At 35.5% G+C, this 20,920-nt stretch overlaps 1 protein-coding gene across 2 annotated transcripts in view; it reads right to left on the reverse strand.

Moving 5' to 3' along the window:
* Positions 1–288: 288 nt before the first annotated feature.
* LOC134534323 (cysteine-rich secretory protein 1-like) overlaps positions 289–20,920 on the reverse strand; it is a 223,693-nt gene continuing 203,061 nt past the window's right edge. For both annotated transcript variants that reach the window (XM_063372712.1, XM_063372721.1), the window contains exons 5-6: positions 7,997–8,197; positions 289–5,195 (exon numbers count right to left, since the gene is read on the reverse strand). In XM_063372712.1, the coding sequence (XP_063228782.1) occupies positions 4,952–5,195; positions 7,997–8,197 (445 nt within the window). In that variant the 3' untranslated portion in view covers positions 289–4,951. The remainder of the gene's footprint in view (positions 5,196–7,996; positions 8,198–20,920) is intronic.

Here is a 20,920-nt window from a genome sequence, read left to right on the forward strand (position 1 = left end):
CCTAAAATATATATTAATAAACCTTTTTTATTTGGAAAACATAATAAAAATATATTTCATTTGTTATTGCTTCAAACTTTAAGAAATCTAAATGAAATGCTTTGAAGTATTTTAAAATCTAAATAGCTTGAATTAATTAGGAATTGATTAAGAAATCGTTAAAACCTGTGTGTTCGTGATTAACCAATGATAAATATAATCGAAAAAAAAATATTAAAGAAACAATGCTTGGCATCCAGAATAAGGTAAATTTGACCAAAGTAATGGTTTGAATTGACACACAAAAGGTTACATCTTTACAGTCCTCATTTATTGAATACGTGAAAAAGACAAAATAATGACAAAAAAATTCTTACAAAATATATATTTACATGAAGTTTACGTTCAAAACACGATATATGTACACAGTCGTAATTGCTTACATAATTCAATCGTCACGTACAAGGCAACTCTTGCTACATGAACAACAGCCTAATTTACCAGGATTAATAAAAGCCATAGCTCGCAGCTTGAGGTCAGTATCTGTCAGAAAAAATGTAAGAGTTATAACATATCCCTGCTTAATGTAAAATCAACCAAATTTAAATTTACACTCTGTTTGTACAGTAAATAACAATTTTTTTGTTTGACAAACAATTGCGCCAAATATTATGCTGAAATTAACTAAACAAAATAACATTTTAAAAGGTAGAACACGGTACGTTCTATGACCATCTTTTCAAGTTCAAAATTCATATATTTCTTCTTATGACAATGAGTCTTACCTAACTTTCTTTTGTAAAATCTGAGCTGCCTACTGGTGAAAACATAAATAACTAATTATTTCCAGACATTTTTCAATTTATATATTATAAGTTACTCATAACTAGAAACAGCTACAAACATTAAATTAATTAACACAACAACTAAATACTTGCTCTTCATGAATAAACTTTATAGAATATCATAATTACACAAAATTATTAATTTACATAACATATTTACAAATATTACTCGTATCATAAAAGATTGAATTTCACATTAGGTTTACAATATATTCTAATTAAATGTTACGCAATGAATGGCACTTTTAAAATACTTAATTATCTAACATTTAGGTTAATGTTCTTTATAAATTCTTCGAAGAGCCGTAACACGTAATCTATCGTTCCGTAGCACTAATATGAGAAGCTGTGATTCATTATTGAAACATTAATAACACTCTGGTACAGTCTGAGGCGTCACATGTAACTGGCAACTAGGAAGGAACATTTTATTTTTATAAATAAATAAACTCTTGTTTTTTTTAGAACTTTTACGACTCACTTTCACCTTACAGATTTTATTATCAATTTTCACTTTAAATGAAGGCATACCTAATAAAAAATAATTTCCCAATCAGTCATAGGTAAAAGTCATAGTCAAGTAAAAGTGACTTATTCCAGTTTTTCAATTTTAAATTCTAAAAAGAACAATGACATTTGTCGTGGACTGTCTTCTTTATTTAGTTACGTCACTGATAACAAATTTGGCACAAAGCTAAGATTTTATATATAAAATCTTTTATAACGTGGTTTTTGAAAAATTTGCCAAAGTAGTGTATAATGCTAATACTATACAAAATATTTAAAGTAAATATAAAAGGTTCAGATGCAGTGTGCAACTTTTGATGTGTTATACAAGAGCATATAAAATTACTTGAAAAAGAAAATATTTAACAAATACTAATTATTCTCACTTGGACACATGCTGCAAAGGAATTTGTTAGTATTTTATAATGAATCGACAACGTTTTGTCGCATCATGGTTTCTCATTAAAATACTTATTACTACAGGATTAATTAAATCTTCACTGCAGTAAAGCTTATTTCATTCAATTAAAATTAATTGTTATACCAAGGAGTTCGTAGAAATAAACAATCAATATACACAATAGAAAAATTAAGATTTAAAAAAGGTGACAATTTCGTGATACTCCTGGCTAGTTGACATGCATAAGACACGAACACATGTACTATACAAAATCGACAGAACCCAGTGAATATGAATGAAATACAAATCGATATTAAATTGCTAAGTTATTATCTTGAAAATAAACTTTCTTAATAATTACGTACAGTAACATTTGAATTTATTAAACTTAACACTGCCTGGTAGTTGAAGTTTTAGTTTTAAGAATAAAATATCTACGTAAAATACAAGTTATGGTACAAGAGCTCATGCTGAAACTTTTACCAGAAATTCTACGAGTAAAATAAATAGGTGTGATGTAGATGGGTCTTAATAATATTGTCTATCCAAAATTGCAATGTGTGACGACTCTCATGGACAGCTGCATCACTGTGAAAAGTTCGAACGAAACAATCTCGGCACTTGTAGATCTGCGACGCTCAACCAATTGAGTTACATACTCCCTTGTTACTGCCAACTTACTTTTTGTAGCTTTTTACGTCAGTTTGAAAACTGTTGTGAATATTTTAGTATATAATTGCGTAAGGAAGAGTTGCGGTAGTGTTTTGGTTTTTTTGGAGTTAAACGCTTAGCTGGCCCATGCTTTGTATGTATTTTCTTTGCATAAATACAGTTCCTAAAGATTAATGAAGCCAACCTGGCGTACGAAAAGTACTACAGTGCACAATCCTCGTCGGAGAATGCCCAGGTTCTATCTGATGATGTGGGTGCCACCGTTGGGTGGCTTGTGGTAAACATTATCTACTCTGTTGAAAACTGGCACCGTAAATTAACGAGAAAACTCTGGGTACTCTTCGTAAATTTACGGATATCTTTGTGAATTTACGGATGAGTTTACAAAATGTTAATATCAACTTATGATAATCATCATCTTGAAATTTAAAAATATATATTTAAAAAAAACTCGTTAATACATCAGCAAACACACTCTTCTTCATTGCACGAGTATGTTTAATCAGTAGTGACGTAACCGGCCACTAAGAATAACTATTTTTTCATTTAAGATGGAAAGGGCTTTAATGTAGGTACTTAGTAAAATTTATGAAGTGGAATTAAATTTATAGTGTAAAATATGATATAATATGTGTAACCAGTAGAGATAAAGCACCTAATTTTAAAATTCGTTCTGAATAATACCAATTGCGATTATACTCCGAAAAAACAAACATACAAACAAACAAAAATAAAATATGCTAACTTTTCAGAAAAGGGAAAATTTTGTTAAATAAAAGAATGCGTTCTATCGTATTGCTTTGGAAAATAAAGACTATCAATTTTGTCAAGCGAATGAACTGCTAAACAATTGCTATAGATGTTTAAAAAAATTATATTTCCTTATGTTTAAATCAATTTTATTTCATGTCTGATGTTTGGTTCGAAAAAAATTGCTAGGCAGGAAGAGTAGCTAAAAGCAAATGACATAAATTTTAGTAACACACGCACCTAATCTTGCTCGTAATTAATGACCAAGCAGCCCTGTTTTTTTTTGAAGGCACAAAATTTATATTTTCCACCGATAACAGAAAAATAAATAAGAGGGTAGGAAAATGTATTTTTTGTCTCTTGTGAAAGAAAAAAAAGAGTGATTGTTCAAATCTTAAAGCGGGCACGAGGCCAATAAATGTAAGAAACCGAACTAAATAAATATTATTCAAAATATTCTCTTATCTTATCTACTGTTGGCCGTTTCCATGCGCTGTGCCTCGAACGTTGTGTTCGTTTACGCAGGCCTGCGAAACGTCACGTAACATCTGACCCCAAGACAAGCAAATGAAGGTCGCGCCACGTCCAAACACGGGGTCAGTCACACGCGTCACTCCCCGCGCCCCTCGCACGGGGGTTCAACTGTCGTCGGCGGCGCAGGGAGAGAAGGCAAATAAACGCCGACGCTGACGGCGTCGGGACGCCGACCACTCGCCAGCCCGGCTTCCTGTTGAACGCTCGCGTCCGTCCGAGCCGGGCGTCGTGCAACACGTGCTCATGAGCTGTTCGCACAGCTCGCGGTGCTGATCGTACTCCCGACAGAAGTTACGGCAACACGTGAAGCCATCAATCCTCACGATCTTGACTCAAAGTTTCTTCTTATATGTGTCCGTTGGAGAAAACATTAAAACGAATCACATTCGTCTGTTTTTAAAAAAAATGGTGTTATATCCACTTAATATACTTTGAAATTTGGATGCGAAGTTCAGTCGTAAGGTTACTTGCAACTTTGTGAAGCAAAGCTCGGCTACAGAGAGGCGTAGCAACGCGGTACCATGAGGAACTGAGTGATCTTCAGTGAGACTCGCTGGCAGTGGTGTTTGTCCCGGGTAGAAAGCAGTACGCACCCAGTACACGCTATGAAGAAACAACAGGCGTGTGGCCTTCCATGAGGAAGAGAGTCTTCAGATATCCAGGAGAGAGTCCCCAGAAGACAAATATGTCTTCTGATGTACTGGAAATTATCTTATAAAGTCCAAGAGACGGCCCTAAGATGTCCCGCTTGATGGTCATTTGAAGTCCTGGAGACGGTCCTCAGAAGCCCAAAAGAGGGTCCTCAGATGTCTGGGATAGTCCGGATGATGGTCCTCATGAGTTCTAGACGGTCCTCGAAAGTCCGGAAGAGGGTCCTCTGATGTCTGGGAGATAATCCGGATGATGGTCCTCATAAGTCCTGAAGAGGATCTTAAGAAGTCCAGGAGATGTTACTCAGAAGTCCAGAAGAGGGTCCTCTGATGTTTTGGAGATAGTCGAGATGATAGTCCTCATAAGACCTGAAGAGAATCTTCTGAAGTCAAGGAATTGGTTCTCGGAAGTCCTGAAGAGGACATTTTGAAGTCTGGGAGATATTCTGGAAGATGGTACTCGTAAGTCCTGAAGAAGGTTTTCTGAAGTCCAGGAGATGGTTCTCAGAAGTCCGGAAGAGGGTCCTCTGAAGTCGGGGAGATAGTCCTCTGAAGTCCAGAAGATGTTTCTCACAAGTGCGGGAGATGTTTCTCTGAAGTCTGGGAGAAGGTCCTCAGAATATCCTTCCCTTGCAGCCGCAGGTAGCCTTGCAGAAACCGTGGCGCTCGCGGCCGCCCGCCGTGTGGTCGTTGCACAGCCAGTTGTGCCACGTGGAGTTGAGGTCGCGGCAGTTGGCCCACAGGTCCGCGGTGGGACAGGCGTTGGTGCAGAGCTTCTCCTGGCGGCAGTGCGCCGAGCACTTGGAGCACGGTTTGCCCTTCTTGTAGGGTCGCCCCAGTCGGTCGCGGTAGTTACCTCTGCAACACCGCGCAACCACACGCCCACGTCACGATGGCCTCGGCTTCAACAAGGCCATTCCGTACAACAATCCAGATAGACCTAGGAGGTAGAGCACCTTCACCATGACTACACAGAATTTGTTTGCACTGTTAAAGAACCCATTTTTGGCACTGGTAACAGTGTCAGGCATGTAAAAGACCCATCTTTCTCCTAACCAGGATAAAGCCCTAGCGGGATCACATGCCTGGGGGAGTATTGATGAATTTATGAGGTTACAGAAGATTCCTTTGGAAACTAGTGGACAAGAAATAGTTTTTTCAATCTACAAGAAAGATATTGTAAATTTATACGACAAATTTCTGGGGTTATTTTTGAATATATTAAATATGTTTTTGAAAACAATACCGAACATTTATAATAGCATTGAGGACAATTGGTTAATGACTGTAAATTTTTGATGATCTATATAAGCATACATTTTGAAACCATAAAAGAAGATGTTATAATATTCAACAATTGGACTTGATTGGGTTTTATTATGCTTATTAATATGCGCAGTTAATACGGAAAACTATTCAGGGAACAGGTTACAAATTAACTTTAATTAATGTAAATATTAGCACAACACAAAACACACATTCCCATAAAAGAATATGAACCAAGTATTATTACCCTTTTTTGTAGCGGTGCAGTTTCGCTCATGAAAAGGTACAACTTTACCAATATTTGTAATTTTACATGTTATTTCATTTACATTTACTAAAAAAATACAGCGTAACTATTATATAGACTGATTATCGTCCTATAAGCAAGAAACACACATTTTTTACGGTTTACCAATAAAATGGTGGAAACCAGTTAATGTTGACGACACATGTGTTTCGCTATCTTTAAAAATTTTAATGTAATACTGTTTTGTTTAAAAATATAAAAGATTGGTTGAAATTTGACCCAGGGCATTTATATTTTAATCCACTGATAAGGAAATATAATAAACCTTTTTTTTTAAATTAAAGTTCAGAAGTTCATAATGATATGAGAATTATATCTCAACAAGAGCAAACATATTTATAATATTTATAACATATCCATAAAATTAATAAATTAAACACTATGAAACTCCTGAGAAAGTTGTATATTTTCTCACTTAAGTTGTGCGGTTTTGATAAAGAAACGTTTTCCAGTAACCCTGAGAATTTAGTTCACCATTAATCTTATTCTTGTGTTAAGTAGGCTTCATAATAACAGATAAGAAATATCTGCAGTGGTACCGACGAGTAATATGTGTGAGAAGGAACCATGATACAACAGATTAATATTTTCTCAATAGCATACTTGATTCATCTGTGCCAGAGATATCGAAAGTTATGACCCATAGAAGGAGTCTCTTTTCTGCAGATTTAAATCCAAAAATATAAAAATTAATAGGAGTGATTTTAACCAGCAGTCAAACTAGAGTACCTTTATACAAAAATCACCATATGACATTGTCGGAGTATTGGGTCTGTTGGAGTGCCTTTTCACACAAGCATTATTTTTACATCAACTGTTTGTTACTGTTCTGTTGGCAAATTGCAAGCAAATGTAGGTAGGAATGCGCAGAGTACAATACTCAATCAACATTCTCATTTCGACAGGAGTCAGTTCTTAAATAGTAAATGCCACTTAACAACTGTAAAAAATGTAGCGAGCCAAATGGTAACTTGCATGGTCTCTTTTTGTTTGATAACTACGGCATCCCTCATTTTTTTTCTGAATTTATGTTATTCTAGTTTCTAATGGAACATAAGTACTAGCAATTGATCAGTTCATCACTACAATCTCAGATTAACCCTCCATTAGCTACACTCACCCCTCACCTTTGCTATCCACGTTCGATTACTAGCGAAATCAAAATTGAAATTTTTGTTTTCGCAAGTGAGGTGACGTGATGGGCATCACAATAAGTAGGTGGATTTTCTTGGTGTATTCCCCTTTCCTCCCCCCCCCCCCCACCCATCTGTCCCGTCAATGCTCCTTTAGCATGTCATGGCTTCTCATTGTCTCCAATGAACTCGTTGTCCTGATGTGTAAAACCTAATTTGCTGAATGTATTCATTCTATAGCAATTTATAAGTATTATTTTTTTTTTAAAAAAAAATCTGTTTTAAAACATGTTTTCTTCTTTAAAATCGATTATTTCAGAAGTCTAATAGCAACTTCGTGTAAGTGTGACAGCCACTTACGTGTTGCTAAAAAAATTTTTTTTTAATGCAAAATTTACATTATTATTTGGGGAGGAACTTTACCAGGTTGTGCACAAGTGTGTGGAGTCCAGCGTGACACCAGAAAGAAGCAAGGATTCCCATCGCTGGGTGTTCGGGCGGGCGGAAGCTGGGTCAGCCGTGGCTATCTTCACCGCGCCACTGAGGCGCTATCACAACTTAGAAACACACAACTTAGAAACATATAATTTAGAAACACACAAGATGGAATCTTCTAAGTTATGCCTGTTCTAAGTTGTGTGTTTCTAAGTTATGATAGTTCTAAATAGTGTGGTTCTGCGTTGCGTGTTTCTAAGTTACGTGTTTCTAATTTATAACAGTTCTAAGTTGTTTGTTTCTAAGTTATGACTTTCTACGTTACGAAGTTTCTAAGTTTGGGGTTCTGCATTACGTGTTTCTAAGTTGTGTGGTTCTGCGTTGCGTGTTTCTAAGTTACGTGTTTCTAAGTTATGATCGTTCTAACTTATGGCAGTTCTAAGTTACATGGATTTTTTTCGAGGTTTCTACGTTATGACAGTTCCAAGTTATGTGTGTTTCTAAGTTGCGCCACTCACATGGGGCAGTAGTTGCAGACGTAGTTGAAGAAGGGCTTGCCGCGGATGCCCCCGCGCTGGCACTTGGTGAAGCCGCAGCCGACCCGGTGCGTCGCCGACCACACCATCTGCGTGTAGTGGCCCACCACCTCCAGGTCGTTGTGATGCGAGCCGTACGTGAAGTTGTACTTCTCCAGGAACCACATCTTGATGGCGAAGAACCTGTCGGCCAAACAAATACACTTACACACTAACCATGTTTTTCATCAGAGCAGTTTAAAGAATTTAAAATAGTACCTCATTTATTCAAACAAATATTTTCTACACATAATATGTAAAATATTTGATATATCATAGATCTTAGTGGTTTATGGTCAAACGGTAATCAAGTTTATGGTTAGAAGAACATTTTGGCCAAAAGTGGACATAGTGTCTTACGCCTCCGAAGGAACAAACTGCAGCCTGACTGGGCCTCCAAATGTCGTGCGGAGTTCCAGTTGTCAACGCGACAATCATCAAACCACTGTAGATTTCGTACAAGTGTCCGATTACTTACATCATTTAAGAACCTTTGCATTGATCCTAGAAAAATTTGGTTTCATGGTTTCGTTTTTAACATTTAATATCTGAACAGTGAAAGGGACAAAAACAGGTGTTGCCAGGACGGTTTTAGGTTTGAAAAACTCTAAAAGACAGTATTGTAGGTGGTACAGGGAAGTTCAGGGAGCATGTGTGTTTAATATACCAGCATGAAATCATAGTACCACCGCTTAGAGTCCCATGGAGATGCGTTACTGACATTAATACTGCACGCAGTTCGGTGTCTGGCGCATAGAGGCGAAGGGGCGTGTGGTGCGCCAGCCAATGTCGTCCTTAGTCGCACAATTGTGTAAATGGACATAAGGTGACAGGGCCTCCATGGTTTCGTAGTGGTCTCCGTACCACTCCAAAACCAGCCGCCGTCAAAAGTTAAATGCATAGGCAATTCAGAGAATTCTGTGGTAGGAATTAGTCACAAATATATCACAGCACACACAAACACAGTAGGTTGACAACCGCGAGACAGTAAATACTAAAATAAAAAGACCGCTGACAACACGGCGACAAATACGCGAACCTAACGACGATACTAAACGTATAATCCGGTCAGCACAATGACCACGCAGCAACGCACAGTTGGATATAGATATGAGACTAAGCAGTTATTCTGGACAACACAACGATGATAGCGCAGAAACACGAACGACGTAATACAGTAGTACTAACCAGCATTGACTTATGTAAAAAAAAAAAAGGTTTTAATTAATCTTCCCATTTGCAAGAATCGTTCTAAGAACGTATGGGGTACACATCGTTTGCCCTACAGGCGTTTGCCCTAAACGTAGGGCAAATGCCTGTAGGGCAAACGACTTTAGGGCAAATGCCGTTTAGTGCAAACGACTGTAGGGCAAACGCCGGCAAGCACTTATGTTTTGGATTAACGAAACCACACCAACTTTTAGGGCAGACGCCTGTAGGGCAAATGTCTGTAGGGCAAACGACTGTCGAAAAACTTCTTTTAGGGCAAACGCCTGTAGGGCAAATGCCGGAGCCTGGTCCGAATGGGATTATCAAACATTTTGTGTAAACGCCTTTAGGGCAAATGCCTGTAGGGCAAACGCCTGTAGGGCAAATGCCTTTAGGGCAAACGCCTGTAGGGCAAATGACTTTAGGGTAAATGAAGTTTAGGTTATTTTGGGTAATGTAGGTTTTTTCAATTATGTATCGATTCAAACAGTGTTCTTGTAGTTTATATTTCCTCCGCAGGTGGCAGTACCTCAATAAATGTTTTCCCTCTAAATGCAAAGTTTACAAAAACGTCGCTAGATGGCACTTATGTAAGCCTATATCGAGGTTTGGTGGGAATTCGTTTGGTATGAACTTCCTAGATTCACCAACAGATGGTTCCCTGCGCTAAGTTCAATGTTATCGAATATTTTTTCTGTAAAATATTTCGGAACATAAGGTGATGTAAGGTCTTCGACCAAAAAAAATCGTATGATAATAAAAACAGTATTGGCGATTTAACAAAAATATCGCTGGAAAAAGGTTCAACTTTTTTCCCGGGGCTTTGCTTATTTCAATTTCAGCTGTCGGACGTGCATTACGCTATCATTACTTAAAATATTACGAGCATATAGGTAAATAATGCGAATACTAGCTGTTAAACATTTTCTTAATTAGCATAATAGTACTAATGCGGTTAAACTCCTACATATTGTTCATACTATTTTATTCCGTAATGTGTACACAACATACAGCTGAAGTACACAATGAAGAAGTATTCCAGTTCGTTTTGTTCTGGGGTTTCCATAATTTGCATTAATTACCTCAAAATCATATTCACCCCTTTTTAACCTCTTAGCGATTGCATTTCGCTAAATGATTATAGTTTGATTAGTAGTGATTAAGTCTTTATTATTACTAACATTCATTTTCTTTATACTTAGTTATTTAAAAAATATATATACTTATAACCCTTTTTCACAGCTTATGGCTTGAATTCCACTAAATGGAAAAATTGTGGTTGGTAGAATTAGTATGTTTATTATTGGTGGTCAATATCTTTTCTTATAATAGATTATTTTCACAGATAAAACTTTTATTTTAAAACCATATATAGGTACCCCTTTCACCTCTTTAGGGGTTGAAATTTGCAAAATGATAAAATTTTTGTTGGTAGTTTTTGAATGTTTATTATTAGTACCCATGGTATTTTACTGCGCGTTATTAGATTCGGAGATATAATTTTTCAATTTTCAAACCATATTTATCCCTTTTTCACCCATTGGGGTTGAATTTCGAAATATGATGATTTTGTTGTTTATAGTTTTTGTGTGTTTATTATTGGTTCCCATTATATTTTGTAAAACTTTATTAAATTCAAAGATATGATTATAATCATGAACACAATTTTCACCCCTTTTTAACCGCTTAGGGGTTGAATTTAGTAATTAAAATTTGCGGTTATTAGTTCCAGTAAGTTACGTTTATTATTGGTACCAAATATCTTTCATTTTGCTACATTAAATTTGGAGATTAAATTGTTAATCTTAAAACCTTATTTACCCTTTTTTCACCCCTTTAGGGGTGGAATTCCGCAATTTCATATAGCATAGTATATACAATATCCGAAGACCTTTGTTTGAAAAAAATTTTATCAAAATACCACCAGTAGTTTTCAATTGATGCCGGAACAGAAATACAGACAAATAGACAAACATAAAAAAAAATTAAAAACTATATTTTCAAGTTCACAATAACGTAAATAGGCGTTTAATAGTTGTTTCGTCAGTACTTTTGTATAGACTTTTCATTTCGAAAATAGATAATCTATAGATTTGGTAGCCGAGGTAATTTCCCATGTTACAAGAGGTAAACAAGCTGTGTAACCTGACAGACACAGAACAAAAATAAATAAATAATATTGATACCTGAAAAGAAAAATTAAACAAAATTACTAAGATAAGTATTAATTGTGAAGCATACGTTATTAATAATAAAAATAAGAAAAACATAATTAGTAATTACTTACGCATATAGCGCCTATCTGAATTGTCAAAATGCATTAGTAGTGATGATGGTTAATGTGCGAATAATAAACTCAAAGCGTTAAATTATATGTTTTATACAATATTAATACTTTATATATTGTTAAATATATTTTTTACTCGATATTTGACGGTTATGTTCCGAGAAAGACAACTGTCAACTCCGTTGTATTGTTATTTAATGCGTTACATTATGTTCTTAGAGGGAGAAGGGGAAGGAGAAGAAAAGAAGGCACATAAAAAATAAAAAAAGCGCATATTTGAATTTCTGATACAAATACTTTCGTTGCAACAATGCAAAAATGTTAACTGCTTTCATATGAATGTGACATATTGTTGGGCCGGTATCAACTACTGTCTATCAGTTTATACCGATCCATATTGTTTACGATTCAAATGAGTATGACACGGAAACAAAATGTAAAAGGACAAAAAAAATACAGCCTTTATCTTCAAAGCTTTTGTGAGGTTAATTACTTTCGATTTATCTAAGTCACGCTATTTATGTGTCGAAAGAAACTTGAGATGGATAATAAGTTACCTAGTATGAACTGTAGTAATTATACTTCACATACATGGGTAAAAGGAGGGGGAAGGGTACTGTCTTCCAATTAACCGAAAATGTTGAGTTTGTTAGTAACAAACCTGCCTTATATGCGACAAAATATATTCATATTTAATAACAAATATTAAAACATAAGTTACAAATTAAAATAAATTTTATAAAATATCGGGAAATTTTGAAACTAGCCCACGCAATTAGTAATAATAATATTCAACACATGATAGTAATCAATCACTTGCATATATATAAATATAAACAAATAATATTATGTTATATATAATACATTTTCCGAACAATCACAGAAATTTCCAAATGTCGTCCCTACCACACTTAATTAAGCAAATCTCTGCCTAGTATGCCTACTAAGGAATACCCTAAAAACTATTAATTTGAAACATTTGTGTAACTTTATACATATATTCTTATAAAAAAAATTACAAATCGCGGTATTAAATAATTTTAGTAATAGTGTCCATGAATAAGAACGAAATAAAAACAAGTGAAGCACTGCTTTCTGCGAGTGGGATTTGATGACAATGGTTTCAAGCTCAATGCTAAACCGCCCTAGCTCTCAATACTAGGCTGCCGGGTAGGGCCTACATAAGTATCGCAATAGGGCATTCATCACATAGCACATAAATAAAATTTTAAGGAGTGAACTCTTTCAGCAGCATACACGAAAACACCTTTTCTATTACGTAATCGCATATCACTATAAATACGGCTGAGAAACCATACAATTACCATGTTATGTGTACTAAGGTTGTATACAAATTGATGTTTTGTTTTGATTCATAAACCATGTCAAAATATGAAACTAAACTAATAAAAACTACAAGTCATTTGTACGATTTCAAAGACGACACGTAGACAACATGGCATACACTGCGCGCTCAAAAATAAAACTGTCATTGCAATCTAGAAGTCTAGAAGTCTTTCCAGCACAACATGAACATAGCAATGAGACAAAACAAAAATAACAAATAACGTATTTATTTATTAAACATGGGTGATGGTGAAAATACGTCACTTGCTCCTACTAAGTTATGAATAACATATTTTCCAGTAAATTCTGTTTGTTTAATTGTTTTGAAAATATATTAACTATAATTGCACTTTTTTTTGCGAATATGCTGATTCATTAGCATCTGAAACAGAGTTATAATTAATGATCTTTCTTTGTGTATTATACTTTTACGTAATTCATTATTGTACATTCCACGACATATCAAAATCGTTTCTAGTTTACACTCATACCTATGACATTCATTGAAATATTGTGGCAATATGGATGATATGATTAAATGCATTTTGAAAAGTTGTACATTTCATTGGATGTCACACATGAAATCAGTCTTTTATTATACTTCACTTGTTCCCATAAAACTTATTAGGGGTTAAGCTATAGATGGTCTGGGCGAATTAGCAAAATATGCACACTCTCGATGGAAGTATTTTCACCGCATTCACAAAATATTAATAAAACGACAGATTCAGTTGGGGACATGTTATATAAAAATTGAAAATAGGCATGAAGGTCTAAAAGACTATTTTAACAGTAACTTTTAAACACTGAAAATGTTTTTATAAATGCATATGTATAATCCTCTGCCTTAAATTATTTTAGGGTCATCGTTTTTTGGACGACTTCAAGTGAAAATTCCAGCAGGCAAGGATAATAAAATTTTGTAAGCTCCTTTTGCTAACGCTTGTTTTTATATATAGCAGCAATATTAAATTAAGTTAATTTGTTCGCTAGTTACCCCCCCCCCAACAATGGAAAATATTAAATCATCAACATCTCTGTTAAAAAATGATTTAAAAAATACAATCCAGTCACTGAGATTGCGCACCATCTGTTGTAAGTAAGGTTCAATTACCAGCTGCATTCTTAGACTTCAACGTTGGGAAAGCAAACCGTATGTGCTGCCATCTAATTTGTGAATTTTGTACTTTGTACTCATTTGGAGAATGGTTCCAACATTTGTTAACAGGGCGACACACGTAAAGACATCTATCTTCGAAACGGTTCGTAGGGCAAACGCCTGTAGGGCAAACGACTTTAGGGCAAACGCCGGCAAGCATTCATTTTCGGATTATTGAAAATTCGCAAACTTTTAGGACAAACGCCTGTAGGGCAAACGCCTGTAGGGCAAACGACTGTCGAAAAACTTCTTTTAGGGCAAACGCCTTTAGGGCAAATGCCGGAGCTTGGTCCGAATGTGATTATCAAAAATTTTGTGCATACGCCTTTAGGGCAAACGCCTGTAGGGCAAACGCCTGTAGGGCAAACGCCTGTAGAGCAAACGACTTTAGGACAAACGCCTTTAGGGCAAACGCTTTTAGGGCAAACGCCTGTTTGGAATGAGGAATGCGAGAATATGCTTCGAAAATGCGTTTAGGGCAAACGCCTGTAGGGCAAACGACGCACTCCCGAACGTATGCATGAATTAGAGAAAGAACGTTTCGTCACCATCTCTAATGACCTTGATGTTCATTCATCCAATCATTACATCAATGTTTGGTAGAAAATAATTTTGAAGTTCCATTTAAGGGGAGAGGGTTTTAGCTCAAGCGTCTGTTTTGCAGTAGAAACATGTTTTTTGAAATTATACTTCTTTAGGCGCGTTATGAAAAAATGATGAGAGTGAAATTTTAAGATGCGCGCGCATCACTGTAACACAAAATTAACAGGTTGAAGCTGCCCGCCAAAGCGCTCATTAAGTCTCGGAAAAAAGGTAACAACAAATAGAAATAGAACCTCTATTAGTCGCGCATGTTGGCACGCTCGTCGCCTCTGATAACTGTTTTCATATTTATAATATTTATCCACATATTTCTAGTTTATACATTCACAACACGTGTTTTAGTTTCATACAAGTGCGAATTATATATGTGCTAATAAATTATATTCAGTAGTGATTTAAATTGAATAGTTTGATTAATATTATTTACTATTCGTAAATACTAGTAAAAAATACATTATACATTTTCAAGTTCCCTAATATAATTGAGGTTAACTATCCGTATGTATTATTTATTGATAGGTGTAAATTAAAATATTATTTAATATAATTAATACTAAATATTATTAAAGTTGAATATTTATTATTGGTTATTTAATATTTACAAAGAAAAAATACATTTAATTAAACATTTAATAAAATTTTGTGAAAAAATTAAAATCGAACATCAAATTAAAATATTATTTTTAATATTTATTATTAAATTGAATAAATAATTATTATTTATAAAAATTAATGAACAAATTTAATGAAAACTTTTTGATAAAAATGAAAAGTATATTCTAATTTAAGAAAATAATAAATATTTAAAAATGAATAAACTTAAATTTTTGAATTTATTATTAAATTTATTTATTTTCTTTTAAAATATTAAATAATCAATAATAAATATTTTAAATTAGGAATCTTATAATATTTAGTAAAATTATGTCATATGTATTTATTATTCTCTAAATTTTATTTATTTAATTTTTTAAATTTAAACTGAACTATATTGACTGTGTTGAGTATATTTTTCCAGCCCTCTTATTATTTTATTGTAATTAATTATTTGCATGCAATTAAAAACTATTTTTTTTAATGATGCCAAAGAAGTATAACTTCTCACGCGCGTACATAAGTACACGCACGCAAATATATATTTTTTAGTAAGGAAACGTTCTAATGACAATTTTATGGCTATCATTATATGTGGATGTATTACAGGAACACGATATGTAGAAACTCTACTCCATGAACCAAAAGTTTCGAAAATAACTTCATTCACAAACATTCAGTCTATCTGGGCGGAGTTTATACACGTCCACAACACCAGGACGCAAATAACGAAGAGATAAAATGTTTTTATAGGCCACGGACGCTGCGCCCTGCTTCCATTGCTAAAATAGACCTGCATACAAACCTGGATTTCGTGTCTCGCGAGGAGCTACACGAAATACGTCTATCATTATGATTCAATTGCGTTTACTATTCCATGATCCACAATTACAGTACTTTTTTGAAGCATGTGGCGTGGAATAGTTTGTGAACATAGTTATTTGAATTTATTTTTGCCTTAAATTATTCTTTAACTTTACCATCATTTCTTTGTTGTTTCTCAGATGTATCAGATTTTATAATACCATTTTTTTATATATTTATCACTTCTGCTACTAATTTGACGTGTGTAATGCAGTGTAATTTGGTTATACCAATCAATATAAAGCTATTTAATAGATGGCATTAATTAATCAGCTGATGAACAGCTTTAAATACCGTGCACGACGGGGAGAGAAAAATGCGAGCGCCATCAGTCAGGTTCGGAGCCGAGGCAGCGCCTGGAAAGTAGACAACCCGCGCAACGCTCTGGCGCTCCCGGTTGCCGGCTCGCAGGCGGGTAAAGGGGACAGCGACAGTGACCCGTTTAGCCCGAGTGTTTACATTAGGTTTACTCGCATGGTAGTCGACGAGGCGGGTGCTCAAACAAACCTTGACCGCGTCCCGAACGCAGGCGTGATTTACGCCTCGGCGGACGGGCCATTAGGAGCCTGGCGAAGTTGGCTCCACGAGAGGAAAGGGAAGAAGGGGCCACAAGAAAGACACGCGTCGCACGGCCGCGCTGACGCAGCTATTCCCGGGCTGACCTTCTGACCGGCCTTGGGGGGGGGGAGGAGTGCGAACAGCCGCCTGCTCCGCTGCTGAGGCGGGACCTGCGCTCTCTCCGAAGAGCGCCGGCGCCGAGCGTGGTGGTGACGAGGGCAGCTAGCTCACTTGACCCCAAAACCAATCAAACAACCGAGCCTCGTCGAGGTGACATCACCGCCGACCTGCGAAAGGCAGATGACCTCCGAGCCGCTGAGGGCGCAGGTCGAAGTGTCGGCCTCGGTGTGAGCGGGCTCCGGTACAGAGCAATGAGAATGCAATCGTTATTGGCAGACGTGTTAAGTTCAGTCCCGTGAGGGTCCCGCGATGAAGAAGGGAGCGGACGGTTAAAAGCGATATATGACCGTACCTCAGAGATGGCATGGGGAGGGGATATAACCCATTCTAACTTAATATTTTACTACGAGTCGAAATTTACCTGCAAGTTCATAATCTTACGCAAATTATTCCTCGTTTGTAGTTTTTTGACTGATTTGTTCCCTTAGTTTAAGATTGTTTCATTTCTTACCTTTAGTTATAATATGCATTTTCGGATAAAAATATTTGATTTATGTCAAATGATACCTTTTATTAGTGTAACTGAACCTTTTCTAATGGCATTTAACTATTTAACGCTTTTTAGGGAAACTTGACGTAAAATCTTATTTAAGAAGGGGTAGGAGAGGTCTAAGAAATTGTATGTGTCCTTACATGGGGTTAGGGAAGGGGGAAGGATAAAATTGGCCAAAATCGTCCTTACGTAATTAATGAACGACCCCTTACCACCGTTTCGTCAAAATTAATAAAAGTGAACAAAAATAAATGCGTATTTACTTCCCAACTTAAAATCTTAAAAAATACTGTTTTGCAATATAAATAAATATAAATTTTTTTACTTATTTTTAATTGAACTTCAGGGAGTTATAAAGACATTATAATAGTGAGCAGTACCAACTCGCCAAAATTATCATTTTCGGCATAGCCTACAGGCGAAGTTATATTTCAAAATTCTATTTATTTTAGAACATTCTGTAAACTTTGAGAAACTTAATATACGCCACATCCCATAAGTATTGCTCTAGTTTTTTCGCAAATTCCAATCAGCCAAATAATTCTGGTATTTTTGTGGATTTTATCAAATATTCTCAATTAGAGTGACATGACTATGAGTTTGAAATTAGCCTGCCGCAGGAACACAGTATCCGTAACTGAGCTGATTTTGACACGCCAATAAAGATAACATACTTATTTCGTCCAATAAGCTAAAGGCTGGAGTTATTATGAAAATAATATCTTTCAGAAATTCTATTTGGTACTATTTGGAAGATTTATAAAAAAATTTAAATCTGTGATACTGTGCCTAATAACGGAGTTAGGAAACGTTTTGTCCTTCAACCACGATAGTAAGAGAGTTGACTATAACTAAGATAAAAAAATTCATACAACGCCTATTAAGAGAGTAACGAATTTGTTTCCCTTCAACTCCTGTTTACTCCGCCCCCTTGCAACAAATGTTTCTCGTATCAAAAGTTTATTTAGACGATAGTTTTTTATTTTACTCTTACTAGGTATAATAACTGCAAAAGAATGCGATATGTATCACATTAAGGGATTTATAGCTCCTTTTCTGTTTTTTTTTTCTTCAAACAAACCTTCCCCTATTTTATACTCTTCTAGTCCTATTTTGCCCATTAATTAACTCGACTGAGATATTCCTTTCTCGATATTTTATATATCAGTTTTAAATTGATCTGTGCAAAATTACGGTGACTACTATGTCCAAAAAAAGTGGTATAAAGGCCTATATATGTGGGTTTTTTGTAGACATATAATATGTACTTAAATATATACTTTTGAGATGTTGATGGTTTAGGACATAAAAAAACATTAATCGATAAACTATGTAAAAATATTTTCCGGATGTCGCGTCAGGTTAACGATCACGAGCATTTTTTCTTCGAAATCCACCCAGAATAAAGGCAGGGTCCCACATCGTATAGCAAATCACAGAGGCCTAAGGCGACGGAATCTCCAAGTATACTACACAGAAAAATTTTTTTTACAAAAGATTTCTTTAGAAACCAGTTGTCAAGAAATAGTTTGTTATACTACAATGAAATACATTGTAACCTTGTACAACACATGGCTATGTTTATTTCCCATATATGAAATACGTTTTTCGAGATAATACTGAATATTTATTACAAAAATTGGCGCATAGATCTATATTTTAATTGACGTTTCATTCAATTCGTTTCAGTGTGCCTATAAATTTACGTAGTTAATACTGGAAAGCTATTCACGGAACGGTTTACGAATAACTTCAACTAATTGAGTCACTGGGACAGCACAAAGCATAAATGCCCGGGTAATAATCCGAACCCAGCATTACTGCGAACTCTATTTTGTAGTGATGCAGTTGTTTTCGTGTAAACTTACAAATTTAAAGAAATATATATACAGTAGAGTCCCGCTAATCCGAACTAATTGGGACCGAACCCTGTTCGGATTAGCGAAAATTCGGATTAGGCGGAAATTTCTTATATAATGCCATTTATGGTCTTTATGAGGCGTGATGTGTCAAATATTAAATATCAGACACAAAACACACCTTTATTATTTAGCGTATTTAGCATAATATAAATACGTAAATATTTAAGTACTATGTACGTAATCATATTTTTTTTTCTTTTTAGTTGAAGGAGAAATAGATAAATCATAATTTTCTTATGTACATATTAATAAACGTAAGACATTACTTGAAAAAAAATTGTTTTTATTTGCTTTTCAAGGTTCATAATTGTTATAAACATATTTCTTTTTTCGTCCTAGCCCTGTTCGGATTAGGCGGATTTGCGGATTAGCGGGGTTCGGATTAGCGGGACTCTACTGTATGTTATTTTTACGTGAATGTTTCTGTTCCATTTACAAAACTAATGAACAGTGTAGCGAGCTTGCAAGCACGCGGTCGCCGACACGCCCAGTGGAGGATGCACTTGAAGCATCGCCGAGGCGGCCATGTGGGGGCGCTCCAAGCTCCAGACGGATGGATCGGAAGCCTTCAGTCAACGTCTGAACGGCGCGCGGAGCCATTGAGCAATGGACTGGCATTTAGCGAGAGACAGACACTCCCGCCCCTCCCCCGTCCCTCCGCTATCGGCGCGGCAGCTGGCCGGGGGTTGAGATTAACTACTGTACACACCACACACGCTCACGTGTCTCGGAGGCATAACACACCATGTCACAAAAACCATATTTTTTGACGTTACAAGGTCTAATAAATCTGTGAACGCCGGCTGCACGCACGAAAAAGTGTCCCGTTACGCACATTGTCCCGTTACGCTGTGTAACCGTTACGCTCATTGTAAGCTTGCGCCGCATCTATCTCTCGTCCACTCGATTGGAACAACCATCGATTTGACTTTTTCGAGGCACATTAAACTTGAAACACTCCCATTCGTTTCCTATACTTTTCCTATCATCGTCCTATCCTTAACAGATTAACACATATTGGAAGAAGTTAAATAGCAAACATGTATAAAAGTTATAGTTAAAATAATCTCTTCGTTAAAGTAATAAACATATTTGAATAAATGAGTGCAAATAAAAGTAAATTTTACAATTAAATTGTAGATTTCATTTCACTCCTTCTTTGTATCCAAACAAAATAGTGATAATTCAATAAAAATTATTCAGTTTTAATTATAAAAGTATGCAATCATTTCATCAATGTTTTGTTATGACGTTGTCACGTTAAACTATCGTCCGTAAACCAACTTTACAGACAGCCAATTTTTTTTTTCAATACAGCAGTTTAAAGAATCTTGAATAGTGCCTCACTTACATACTCAACTATTTTACACCCGAAAAATGTGAATATTTTTTACGTTTTGTAGATATTAGTGTTTGCATGCCACTATAAAGAATGTAAAACTGTGGTCAGGTTTGTGGTTAAAATGTTCATTTTGCCCAAAAGTGGACATAAGTGTCTTATGCCTCCGAGGTACAGATGTATACAGTCTGAGTCAGAATTCGACCCACGAACTTCGGCTGCAGGTTAATCACAACAAATTATGGTCTTTGAAGTTGGAGCTGAATAAAAATATTTATTGCAAAAAATAATTAAGTATAAAATATAAAACAC

Source organism: Bacillus rossius, chromosome 1 (genome assembly GCF_032445375.1).
Source record: "Bacillus rossius redtenbacheri isolate Brsri chromosome 1, Brsri_v3, whole genome shotgun sequence".
In the NCBI taxonomy this organism is placed as follows: Eukaryota; Metazoa; Arthropoda; class Insecta; order Phasmatodea; family Bacillidae; genus Bacillus; species Bacillus rossius.